General features: G+C 38.4%; 1 protein-coding gene across 5 annotated transcripts in view; it reads right to left on the reverse strand.

Moving 5' to 3' along the window:
• frmd4bb (FERM domain containing 4Bb) overlaps window positions 1-13,487 on the reverse strand; it is a 72,030-nt gene that overhangs the window by 19,792 nt on the left and 38,751 nt on the right. For all 5 annotated transcript variants that reach the window (XM_077204680.1, XM_077204682.1, XM_077204681.1 and 2 more), the window contains 8 exons: window positions 8,330-8,386; window positions 8,207-8,229; window positions 7,226-7,309; window positions 6,902-6,967; window positions 6,673-6,730; window positions 5,734-5,820; window positions 2,134-2,210; window positions 1,703-1,841 (listed from right to left, as the gene is read on the reverse strand). In XM_077204680.1, the coding sequence (XP_077060795.1) occupies window positions 1,703-1,841; window positions 2,134-2,210; window positions 5,734-5,820; window positions 6,673-6,730; window positions 6,902-6,967; window positions 7,226-7,309; window positions 8,207-8,229; window positions 8,330-8,386 (591 nt within the window). The remainder of the gene's footprint in view (window positions 1-1,702; window positions 1,842-2,133; window positions 2,211-5,733; window positions 5,821-6,672; window positions 6,731-6,901; window positions 6,968-7,225; window positions 7,310-8,206; window positions 8,230-8,329; window positions 8,387-13,487) is intronic.

Here is a 13,487-nt window from a genome sequence, read left to right on the forward strand (position 1 = left end):
TCAATGTCTTCATGTCTTAAAATAGCTTGAATGTAACTTCATTAAGTATACACATTCCCATGAAAATATGCAAATTAGCCCCGCTTCCACTCACTCACATCAGCTTGGACTGCCTGATCCACCCGGTCAACTTTACTGTAGTAAACGCTGCACAATGGCAAGTGGAAATACTGGTTTAGTTCAGCCATATACAGTATGTTTGAACCAGAAAGTGATTCAGAAGAAGTGGCAGAGTGAATTATACAGGCTCATCTACAAGTCCATGCATCAGAATGGTAATGGGTTTTATGTATCGCTCTCTACGTCGGACACATAACTGTAATTAATTTGATTAGCCTTCTGCTTCACTATGTAATCAAACAGCTAATAATGTGTTGCTAATGTTAGATGAATCATGTTCCCATTCGCCATCTCAGAATCAGACAGCTGCCTTCTAACAATCAGCATCCTTACAAACGCTTTGAACAACTCAGAACGTAAGTGGAGAAAGACATAGTTCATCATAACATTGTAATATACATTATAAACATAATTCACCCGTTATAATGCTAAATATACCCGATTTTTCATATCAACAGAAAAATATACCGGGATACCTGACTAAAATAAACACTAAATACTTAAAACACTTAGGGCCCTATCATACACCCGGTGCAATGCAGCACCAAGCGCAACGCAAGTGTCTTTTGCTAGTTTCAGCCTGACGCAGTTTTTATTTTATTTATGTTCATTTTTATTTCCTGCGCCACTTTGTTTAAATAGGAAAAGAATTTGCGCCCATTTGTGCTGCCGTGGGCTGCTGTTCTGAAAACGAGGTGTTGGTACGTTGCTATTTTGAGGTGACTGAAATAGACTGTGCCATTGACCAACTGAAACCTGGTCTAAAGTCAAAGGCGCAATATTTTCATTGTTAATTAAAGAACACGTTAGTAATGTGCACCAATATGTCCACAACGTGCGTACACTCTGCTTAATACACACACACTCTGCTTATTACACACACACACTGCTTATTACACACAGGGACGCGCAACAGCACACAAACATATCAAATATTAAAAATAAAAGGATTACAATGTAAAAGATTATTATTGTGTACATAAAGATATGGTGAGTCCGGCTTGTCCCGTAGATGGTCTGCTTGGGCACTTTAATCTCGCGCATGAGCAGATCCGGTTCCTTTCTGGAGAAGCGTTCGGTTTTTCCGCTTCCAAATCCCTCTATGTAAATAGCGAATCTGCCATGGCGCGAGCGCAACTGGCTTTTAAAGGGAATGGGAGATGAGACTCTGATTGCACGTAAAGCCCAAAACACCCCTCTTACACATTAAGAGAATAGGGACAACACCTTTAGACCATGCGCTGGGAGCGCTGACAATTTTTCCCGTCGTTAAACTAGCAAAAGTGCATTCGGACACGCCCTAAGTGAACTTGCGCCCTGCGCTTTAGACCATGCGCTTAGATCGTTAAAATAGGGCCCCCTTGACTTATGAATCACACTTACACACACACACCTTTGCTGTGATTTAACAAGACAGTGGGTATAGAGCGACTATTATTAAGACTAGGAAATGTTTCATTATTTAGGAATGGTGTAACACCTGCTGTAACTTTTTGCATTTGGGTGCCTTGAATCTCATCAATCTGTATGACCTAGTGTACTTATATGAGCAATCTACAGTCATGTGTGTACGGTGACTTACTTTGCTCTGTTTTCTGTTCAGGTAGAACTGGTGTTGGCTGATGGCCATGACCCAGATGGTTTTGATCAATGAGTGACTGGCATACCAAGTGTGGATCACAAGTCCTGTCTGGCCAAAAGTCCGCTTAGTCACCGTTCGCCTACAAGGAGATAGACACACACCACACACACAACCAGCATGATGACTATACACTCTCACAGAGGAAACTGCAAAACACTCACACACTGCAGAAAATAGCAACTAACTCAATGCATGCCAAGACACATTTTTAATAAACAGTCACTAACCTTTTGTAAGCTCATTATAATACCAACTTGATCACATTAAGAAGCATTATTAATTTGCCAAACATTTAAACGGTAGTTTGTATTAGGTGGAAACCAGTTCTCTTATGCTCACACACAGATCCAAGATCAGTCTCCAAAACTCACCTGTGAGGGTCGTTCACCTCCACTGCAAACTTCTTCTCTCTGAAGTACAAGTTCTCCAACTGCTTCCACTGGAAGAGCTAATGCAGGTGAAAACAACACGTGAGAGTTTGACTGGGCTCCAGTAGACAGGCTGTGTTCTCAGCGATACACCTCACTGGAAAATGACTCAACCAGTGCATTCCTCCATTTATATTCTGTTCCATTCAGTTATGATTTTATGTTAAAGAATATGAAGGTTGAATAAAGTCAGTTGGAAACTTCAACATTATCAGTAAATATTGATTAAACGGTCACTATGAACTGCATGAAGAAATGGAAAAACCCTCTTTTTTCTGCCATGGAATAAATACAGGAATGAGATGAAGGCGAGTAAACAATGACAGATTTTTAAGTTTTCAGTGAAATATTACACTATTATTAAACTATTATTAAAACTACATTCACACTCAAGATGATTCCATCATATTAAGTACAAATACACTACCGTTCAAATATTGGGGTTCAGTAATATTTTGTAGTGTTTTAGAAAGAAGTCTCTAATACTGCATTTATTTATTTGATCATAAATACAGTAAATACAGAAATATTGTGAAATATTATTACAATTTAAAATAATTGTTTCCTATGTGTATATAGGTTAAAATGTAATTTATTCATGTGATCAAAGCTGAATTTTCAGCATCATTACTCCAGTCTTCAGTGTCACATGATCCTTCATAAATCATTCTGATATGCTGATCAAGAAACATTTCTGATAAGTATCAATGTTGAAAAGAGTTGAGTTGCAGCATTTCTTTTTTCAATTAAAATATTTTGTTACAGTATAAATGTCTTTAGTTACATTTGATAAATTCAGTCATTGCTGACAAACATAATAATTTCTTAAAAAAAAAAATCTTACTGACCCCAAACTTTTGAATGCTAAGTACAGTAAAAAAATGTATGGTTATTCTCTCATTAAAAGCAGTAGGCGTATGGTTGCTGAAGGAAAAAAACATACAGTTAACACACAGTATAAACACTTTCATCTTCAATGCTATACGTCATCACAACATTTCAGCGAAGGCGTCTGCAGGTTTCCGACAAGAACATTCTCTAGTTTTAACTCTCAAGACTTCACATGTGAAATTGAATTATCCAGCTTTTAGAGCCTCTTACCGGATGGTTCGGAAGGTTAAATGATGTTAATCAAATCCTGAGCCTCTTCATTATGTTACGTCTACTCTGCTGAAGCTGTCTTTACTCGCACAGCCTGACTTGTCTCATCAAGTTTCCTACAGAAGCTTCAGGCATGCGGTCTCGGCCCAGCCTTGCTCATGACATCACTCAGATGCCAGAGCAGCTCCTCACGGGACTGAAGCGTCTCCGGATCGGAGCGGCTCTCCTCCTTGCTGAGATTCAGGAGTGAAACTGATCTACAGCTCAGGGTGGAGGACTCTCACTCAGGTTGGGTCACTGCTCCACCTGTTCTAACCCCGCTGGAGATTACTAAACCAATTGTTCAATTCATAATGTCATGTGTGTAATGTGTATATAATTGTCACACCTACCAGCCGCCACCGGCATACTCATTATTGTGTGATTACATCCACCTGTGTCTCATTAGCTTGTTAAAGGAGAACTCCGATCAATTTTAACATTGAGCTAATTTTTTTATTAAATTTAGAGTGCTGTCAGTACAGAGAACAACGACAAAAATCGGTGTTGTCTACACCGTGTTACCCTCTTTTTAAAATTTGCACCATGTTGACTTAAATGGGGCAGGTTTTAAATGTGTCATTACAAGTGCACAGCCATGTGAGTGAATTTATTCAGACTGAACACGGTGAATCTGACTGCAGTAGATGTGAAAGTTATGAATAAAAGTTTTCGGTCGAAGTCCACGGTAGTCGATTGTCGAGTCGACAATCGGCAACTCGACAATCGACTACTGTGGACTTCGACCGAAAACAGGAAGTAAATACAGGAATGTGAGCTGGCTGAATTAACATCACTTTTATTCATATCTTTCACATCTACTGCAGTCAGATTCACCGTGTTCACTCTGAATTAAATCACTCACATGGCTGTACACTTGTAATTTTTGTCGCTGTTCTCTGTACTGACAGCACTCCAAATTTACAAAAAAAATTAGCTCAATGTTAAAATTGACCGGAGTTCTACTTTAACGTATATAAGCCCTGTGTTTTCTCTCCCTCTTTTTGCGAAGGCTTGATAGTGTCACACTGCATTTCTAGGGTAATGGTTAATGGTCTTGATCTCCTGCCCGTTACCCTGTTTGTCTGTGTCTTGGACTCTGTCATGGTTTGTATTAGTGATGTCAAGTCCTTGTCAAAACCCGTTTCATCGGTTCCTTACATCATTAAGCAATTATGACACTATGCATTTATTTTCTAACAACTCAGTGCCATGTTTTATCAAAGAAACATTAAAATAAAGTAATTTGGGTCAATGCATATTGAAACATTAAAAGAAAAAGTTATCTGTGTGAACGCATATTGCAGATTATTACCTTTCATTCAAGTTAATGGTTGGCTATTTGTGGTTAAATCGCAGGATCTTTTATGTTGGATACGACAAACCAAAATTTAGTAGCCTACATCTTGGATAAGATTCGTAAAAGTTTGGCTACATACAGCACATATTACAGACATGCATAAACGCGGACATGTTCTACATGTCTTAAGTACAGTATATAGCCTAGAATGAATAAACCAGTCTTTTAAACTCCTTGATTTCGCTTAACAACTTAAAATATAATCTGAATGCACAATAAACTATAGTACTATTTATAGACATCTCTCGACAGATAGGTTTTTCAGGTTTAAATACATTTTATTTTAATAACAGTAGTCATAATAAGCATATTTCTAGTACGTACCTCAGGCTTGCATAATTTTTCCAACTCACTCATCAGACTCGAAAAAATTTGACAGTTGGTTGAACCTAATTCGGTACTTTTTGAGACGGACGTACTACTTTGGCTTGTGCGTCTTCCGTCATCAACCCGCAACTAGAGTTCGATTCAGTTCGATTAATGAACCGGCTGAACCAGTTACTTCCTATGAACCGGCTCAAAAGAATGATTGTTCAAGAACCGAACATCACTTGTTTGCATGTATTACATGGTTTATGATTTTGATATCTAATACTAATAAATGTTATCTACCTGCATTTGGATCCAGCTCTCTATTGTTTCTGAACCACCTGACATTACAATTATCCGTGTGCCATAATCTCTATCCGATAATTTCCTGTTGTTCTCTAATTTTGTATATTACCCAACTAAATCAAGCAACACACACACAAGTACAAAGTGTGCTTTACTACCTGTGTGTTTCATAAGCAGTTCTCTGTTGTGTAACACAAGCAGACGTCCTGTATAGACTGTATGTGTTGAATGTAACACCTAATTTCCATATCATCATAGTGGTCTCAAGTGCAAATAAAATATGAATGCAAGTGCCGACATGCTATGAGTCACATCTGGGGAAATCAAAGCCTGATTTGACAGGATATTGAGCTCTGTGCAATGACTCAGGATTATATTTATACAACGCATATTTCTCCAATGCCCAGAGGCAGGAAAACACAACTTACCTTTCGGGGTTTTACTTTATCCTGTTGGTCATACTGTCCAATGCCTTTATAGCTGATGCCCAGCCACCATGGCATACCTTGCTTATCCTAGGAGACGAGAAAAAAAATCTATTAGTTTCACAAGACTGATGCCTTTCAGAGATCTTCTTTTATTAAATAAATAAATATATTTATAAATATTAATATTATTAAATACTGAAATGTTTATAAATTTACACTAAATGGATTTAGTCCAATCACACAAAAAAGTATGATTTATGACTTGGAGCAAAATGCCACCAAAAGTAACAAAAATGCCTATTAAACCGAGTGGGGAAACGTTATTATCTAGTTACTTATAAGAAAGATGCGTTTCCAAAAATGAAGATCTCTGCTTCAAAATTCACTTTTTCTGTATGAGTGTGTGCAGTTTACTTTGTAGAACAAAACGGCCAAGTATCATCAAGTTTGTTTACCAATTATTTTACACATAACTCGAAAAACCCCATGATAAAACCCGAAATTATTCTTATGGGTTCTGACGTCATACCTGCATCACTCTATAGATTATCACACATTTACATAAACTTGGTCCTGGGTGTAATTCAATATTGTTTGATGTCTATCAACAGTAGGCAGTACAGAGTCCAATCCAATTATATAAAATTAAATGTATTCTGAGTTTTTATTGTGTTTTATTGTGTCTGATATCTTGTATTTACAGGTTTATATTTTGAAAATTATTTTATTTAGTAGCGATAATAATTAATTTAGAATTAATTTATTGATAATCAATTAATTGTAATTATATATATATATATATATATATATATATATATATATATATATATATATATATATAACCTGTAAATACTTCTTTTATCAGTTGTAAGACTATAACCCATGAATAAAAGAGCATGACAATTAGTCAAATCTTTATGCTTTGCATATAGTTTTTACCTTCACTTCATAATAATGCACTCCATATGTGGGCAGCGACTCCACGAGGGTCAAATACCTAAAACAAAGGTAATGTAGTCAAGATTGATGTCTAACAGCATCTTCAGGATCTATCAGCACACAGCAGGCCTGAGGCGTGGGCGTGAAGGATTTAAGCAGCCAATCATAAATCACGCCGCCTCTGATGACCCGCCCCCCCGAGGCTAATCATTGTTTTTCCGATACTCACTGCACAATGGCCTGCCCTCTGGAGAGCCCTTTCAACAGCTTGTAGTGCTCAATCACACGTTCCTCGCTGCAAAAGAGAAGGATGATGAAATCTGCTCCATGGAGGATATATTCCCCACCCATGAACAGAGGCAACCCTCCCCCCAAACCTCAGCATAAAGACAGGACAGCACGCATCATCAGCCATAAAGGCTATAAATGCAGCTTCAGCATCACTGACTCGTCTGCTCTGAATGTGAATCTCATGTCTGTCTGTGCCGCTACCTTAAATGAGACATCAGCTCTGGTAGTAATTAAACATCAGACAAAAATGCACAAGTTTTACCAGTATGCTAGAGACGGATGCTCCTTCAGTACTTTAGTGGGCAATGCTGGAAGCTTCTTCAGCTCTGCTTTGGTATTTTCATCACTAAAATCAACAAAAATACACTTTCAACATGCAACAAGATTCAATAACTGGAACTTTTAACATGTTTTATGTTACACATTATGTTAATCGCATGATGTAACTGAATCATTATTGGATAAGTGATAGGGTACAGAGATGTAACGACATTAGACAATAAACAAACCGATTTGTATATAGTTTGCTATATACAAGAGAATAACAGCTTAAATTAAAAACTACTGTATGACTTCCGAAGCCTTAAATGTAGCACACAAATCACATGGACTACTTTTATGGTGCTTTTTAGACCTTCATACAGACTAAAAAGTCCTGCTTTTTAGCTATTTCTTAAACCCATCTTAATAAGACTTAAAGACTTTCATCATCCCACTTAATAAGACTTATAGACTTTCATCATCCCACTTAATAAGACTTATAGACTTTCATCATCCCACTTAATAAGACTTAAAGAAAATAATATAGGTTTGGAAAGATGTGATTTAAATTATGAGAAAATATTCCTTTAATGCAGAGCTTGTCAAAATTTTCTGATTCAAGTAACTTTCATTATTACATTATTCTAATCACATGCTGGCCTTGTTTCTCAATTAACAACACCTAATGTATTTTGCCATATCTTGGATTCACTGCAAAACTGTACTACCTGACAGAGAGAGATTTAGTTTAATGGTGACTTTGCTCTCTATAAGCAACCAATTAATCTTAAGAATATATATTTTATATATAAATAGGAATTTGTATTACATATGAGTGCAGAAACCCCCTGCAGAGCCTTGAAATAGTCCTGGGTCAAAACTCTGAGTTTATCTCAACACTTGACAGTGTAAAGCCTGAAAATAAAGAATGTTTTCAAAGTTTGTGAACTTTGTGGTAAATAAGTGTGGTGGAACTACACACCTTGTATAGTCTGCTTTAGATTCCTGTAAAACAAAATATGTAAAGCATGTGCATTTAATACATAACACTGAATAAAAAAATAAAAAAAAACGTCATAATATATAAAAGCTCTGATATTTTTACCTGCAATGCATGAGCAGCTAATTTAAAAACCAGCTCACTCTCCACCTCAATGTCACCCTGTGGACAAACAAGCACAACTCATTTTGAATCACTTTTAAATACGTGCTCTGAATGCTTCAAAATCATTTTCATCAGTTCCATTTATTAATGTAATGAAGAAGCAGAAACTATGCATGTGATATTCCTGCCATGGGCATCGATTTGTTTTGGCGAAATGGCTTAGGTCATGAATTATAATTAGGTTACACACAAATAATTGAAAATAATTTTTACTGTTTTCATAAATAAATAGTCTGTCATGTATATGAAATAGTCACTGAACCAACTGCCTTAGAACAGTTTATTATAATATAAATAAATTGCTGCTGTATTTTGGAGACACGTTTACAATATATTTGTGATTTCACTGGAACGGATAGTGAGCTGTGGAAAAGAATAAAAGATTGAGAGAGGTATGTGTGGGAGAGAACATATAACTGCTGTCGCTTTCTGCCACTGATAACAATCACAACAACCACTCTACAAATAGAACACAAATTTATGGAAGCTTGTTTCCACCAAGAAACTCACGATTATATCTCATAACTTTGAATTTATTTCTCAGAATTCCAAGTTATGAAATCGGAATTGCGAGAAATAAAGTCTTGTTGTTTATATATTAAGACAATATATATATATATATATATTAGCGGTGGCATGATCCGCCTTTTTTGCCTCCGATACCGATTCCGATACCTGGGACTCAGTATTGGCCGATACCGATCCGATCCAATACTAAAATAATAATTAAAAAAACAGTGCCAAATTATCTAATAAACTGTATCTGTGTGCCTCACTGTGGGGAAGAGACTGTGATTATTTTTTTGTTAAAGGCATCAAAGCTTGACTTAAACATTATTTTCCTTACTTTGTAAAACAATACAGACAAAATATATACTATATAATTAAAAGACATTTAATTTAAAATTTTAAGCACAACTTTTTAATGAAGCAGCAACTTATGATAGATTGGACAGAACAACTAAGGCTATCAATAAACTGCCATTGCGCAAAAGTATTGTAATATGAAAGGCTCCAATTCAGAGCGGCACGAAACCTTATGCGCTTCCCGTGCGCACAATGATGCGCTTGAAGCCACAAGGAGTCACGGCGCGCAGCGCTTCGCATTGAAAAGTTCAAAGCACAAAAGTAAGATATACATATATTTATTTATTTATTCATTAGTTTGAGCCTTTCAACAGTTTTAAATTTCAGTTAATGTGCGCGTGAAGAGCAATTATATCGCTCTCTACTCCAGTGTTGTGATCACTGAGGAGTTGTGTTGTGATCTAACAGACACCCGGTAGAAAGTAACATGTGGAACTCCAGCACGTTAAAGTCCTTTTATGCAAACCATAGACCTTTATCTACATATCTACAGTATAATAATAGGAACATTGACTCATCTTGGAGAGAGTTTCATCGTGTTAACTGTTTTACCCGAGCGCGACGTGCTGTTTCAGTGCTGAGAATGACTGACAGCCACAGCGGAGGGAAGCACTTAGGTGAAGATTAATTTAAAGATTTAAATCTGTAACTTACCTCACATTAAACTTTATGTAATGGCTTCAGAAAACTTGGAATATAGTACACGAAAAGATTATAGTGCTTTATAATGTTTTGTGCCTTTTGTGTTGTATAACAATAACAATCGTAGGCTACATATCGGATCGGATTTGGATGGTCTCGTCTGGCGATACCCGATCCGGCAAATATTGGTAGTATCGGAGCAATACCGATACTGAGTATCGGATCGGCGCACCCCTAATATATATATACACTCACCTAAAGGATTATTAGGAACACCATACTAATACTGTGTTTGACCCCCTTTCGCCTTCAGAACTGCCTTAATTCTCCGTGGCATTGATTCAACAAGGTGCTGAAAGCATTCTTTAGAAATGTTGGCCCATATTGATAGGATAGCATCTTGCAGTTGATGGAGATTTGTGGGATGCACATCCAGGGCACGAAGCTCCCGTTCCATCACATCCCAAAGATGCTCTATTGGGTTGAGATCTGATGACTGTGGGGGCCATTTTAGTACAGTGAACTCATTGTCATGTTTAAGAAACCAATTTGAAATGATTCGAGCTTTGTGACATGGTGCATTATCCTACTGGAAGTAGCCATCAGATGATGGGTACATGGTGGCCATAAAGGGATGGACATGGTCAGAAACAATGCTCAGGTAGGCCGTGGCATTTAAACGATGCCCAATTGGCACTAAGGGGCCTAAAGTGTGCCAAGAAAACATCCCCCACACCATTACACCACCACCACCAGCCTGCACAGTGGTAACAAGGCATGATGGATCCATGTTCTCATTCTGTTTATGCCAAATTCTGACTCTACCATCTGAATGTCTCAACAGAAATCGAGACTCATCAGACCAGGCAACATTTTTTCAGTCTTCAACTGTCCAATTTTGGTGACCTCTTGCGAATTGTAGCCTCTTTTTCCTATTTGTAGTGGAGATGAGTGGTACCCGGTGGGGTCTTCTGCTGTTGTAGCCCATCCGCCTCAAGGTTGTGCGTGTTGTGGCTTCACAAATGCTTTGCTGCAGACCTCGGTTGTAACAAGTGGTTATTTCAGTCAAAGTTGCTCTTCTATCAGCTTGAATCAGTCGGCCCATTCTCCTCTGACCTCTAGCATCAACAAGGCATTTTCGCCCACAGGACTGCCGCATACTGGATGTTTTCCCTTTTCACACCATTCTTTGTAAACCCTAGAAATGGTTGTGCGTGAAAATCCCAGTAACTGAGCAGATTGTGAAATACTCAGACCGGCCCGTCTGGCACCAACAACCATGTCACGCTCAAAATTGCTTAAATAACCTTTCTTTCCCATTCTGACATTCAGTTTGGAGTTCAGGAGATTGTCTTGATTGAACCCCGCAAAATGGGCTGGCAAGACCTTTGGTCAATGGAAGAGAGTAGGATCAGTTTCCTTATTAGGTCAACATATGATGTTCTCCCATCACCGCAGAACCTAAACCTCTGGGTTGGAGAGGATCCCTCTTGTCCTTTGTGTTCATCACCTGCCACCTTAAGGCAAATTTTGACAGGATGTAAGGTGGCTCTTAGCCAAGGTCGGTTTACTTGGCGCCATGACCAAGTATTGAGATGTTTGGCTTTAGCATTGGAAGGCAAGCGTAGTATGACCAATAAGTTGCCGCCTGTTCTAGCAAAACATTACACGCAGAAGACAATATTCCTCCGCCCAGGCGAGCAACCACCAAGAAAAGGTGCTAACACCAATTCTCGCCCAGGACAACTGGAAGCTGCTAGGGACTGGAAGATGCTGGCTGATCTTGATCAACGGCTTATTTTTCCACCTGAGATTGCCACCAATAAACTCCGCCCAGATATTGTTTTGTGGTCTGGATCAGCATGCATTGTTCAACTGATGTGAATTGTGCCATGGGAGGATGGGGTAGATGAGGCATATGAGAGGAAGAAACTGCGGTATGCTCATCTGGCCACTGAAGCAGAACAGCGAGGATGGAGAGTCCAGGTATATCCAGTGGAAGTGTGTTGTCGAGGTTTTGTGGCACACTCTACAACCCGGTTCCTCAGAGACGTCGGATTCAGTGGCCAAGAGTTGCGTCGCACAGTAAAGAACTTATCTGAAGCAGCAGAAAGGAGCAGCAACTGGCTGTGGTTGAGACAGAAAGATTCTAGCTGACTGTGTACAGGCCGCCATGCTACGGTTTCGTATGATTCTTGAAAACTTGAAGAGACTGTTGGTTTATTTGTATAGGTTTTATAGTATTTACAGTCATTACGTTCCTGTGTATATTGCGTGAATGACGGGTGGTTGGGCAGATATTGTGTTTTGTGGTAGGTGGTATGCCATACGGAACCGTTGCCACTGAAACTGCATTTTAACGCACCAGTGGGGCTCGACAGCCTTAGTCAAACGGGTTGGCGCGTATGGTTGGGTTGCGGAGAGATTGTGAGATTGTGGTTAGGTCTCAGCAGCAGGAGGGATGTAGAGGTCAGTAAGCTGGGCTGAGTTGAGTTGGGGAAGGAGGGGGGTGACTCTGGGACGCCAGAGTCACTGTCGAGCCCTCTTGAGGTGTCATGGGCTAGTCGACGAAACACTGAGGACGGAAGGTGCCCACTTGAAGACCCTAGAGATGTCCCCTACTCAGCTCAATCCAGACGGTTGTCATGGGGGGACCGCACTGTGGTTGCAGCCGTTGTGTATGCTGACGCGTGTTAACACTAGACAGAAGAAAATTTACATCACCATATGGAAAGAAGCGTAAATGGATGGAGAAGCATAGGTTACTGTAAAGCTATGTCTTAGTTGGTGCTTATCTTGGCGAAAGCGGAGTACAAATCAGCATGAAGTTTTAACATCTACTCTCGTGTAATCTTGACCAGGACCTAACCCCTAAATGCATTGAAGCAACTGCCATGTGATTGGTTGATTAGATAATTGCATTAATGAGAAATTGAACAGGTGTTCCTAATAATCCTTCAGGTGAGTGTATATATATATCTTTGTTTATATATTAAGATATACAAGCCATAAACTTAATAAATTACATTTTTTATATATTGAGATATAGCAAGATATATTCTGACTTTTTGCCCCACAATTGCGAGGTTCCATCTCACGGTTTGGAACTCCATCTCAAGTTACAAACTCGCAATTGCGAGAAATAAAATCCGAATTTACTTTATTTGTTTTTATATTTAGATATAAACAGGCAATTCTGACTTTTGTTCTAACAATTCCAAGTTTATATCTCGCAATTCTGACTTTATTTCCTCGCAATTGCGAGTTTTAAACTAAGACATGTAAGAAATTAAGTCAGCATTGACTTTATTTTTTATATATATTGAGATATACTGATAAATCACATTTCTGACTTTTTACTTCGCACATGCGAGTTTATATCTCAAGATTTTGACTTTATAAACTTTGCGAGAAATAAAGTTCGAACTGACTTTATTTGTTTATATATTTAGTAGGGCTGTCGAAATAACGCGTTAATTTCGATAAATTAATCTGAGAAGAAATAACGTGTTAAAAAAAATAACGCAGATTAATCCATTCCGTTTTGACCTTTGCGGAGCTGTTCTAGCATTCATGTAAAAAGAAGGAG

Source organism: Siphateles boraxobius, unplaced genomic scaffold, assembly GCF_051911475.1.
Source record: "Siphateles boraxobius isolate OS27281-9 unplaced genomic scaffold, OSU_SipBor_1 50, whole genome shotgun sequence".
Classification (NCBI taxonomy): Eukaryota; Metazoa; Chordata; class Actinopteri; order Cypriniformes; family Leuciscidae; genus Siphateles; species Siphateles boraxobius.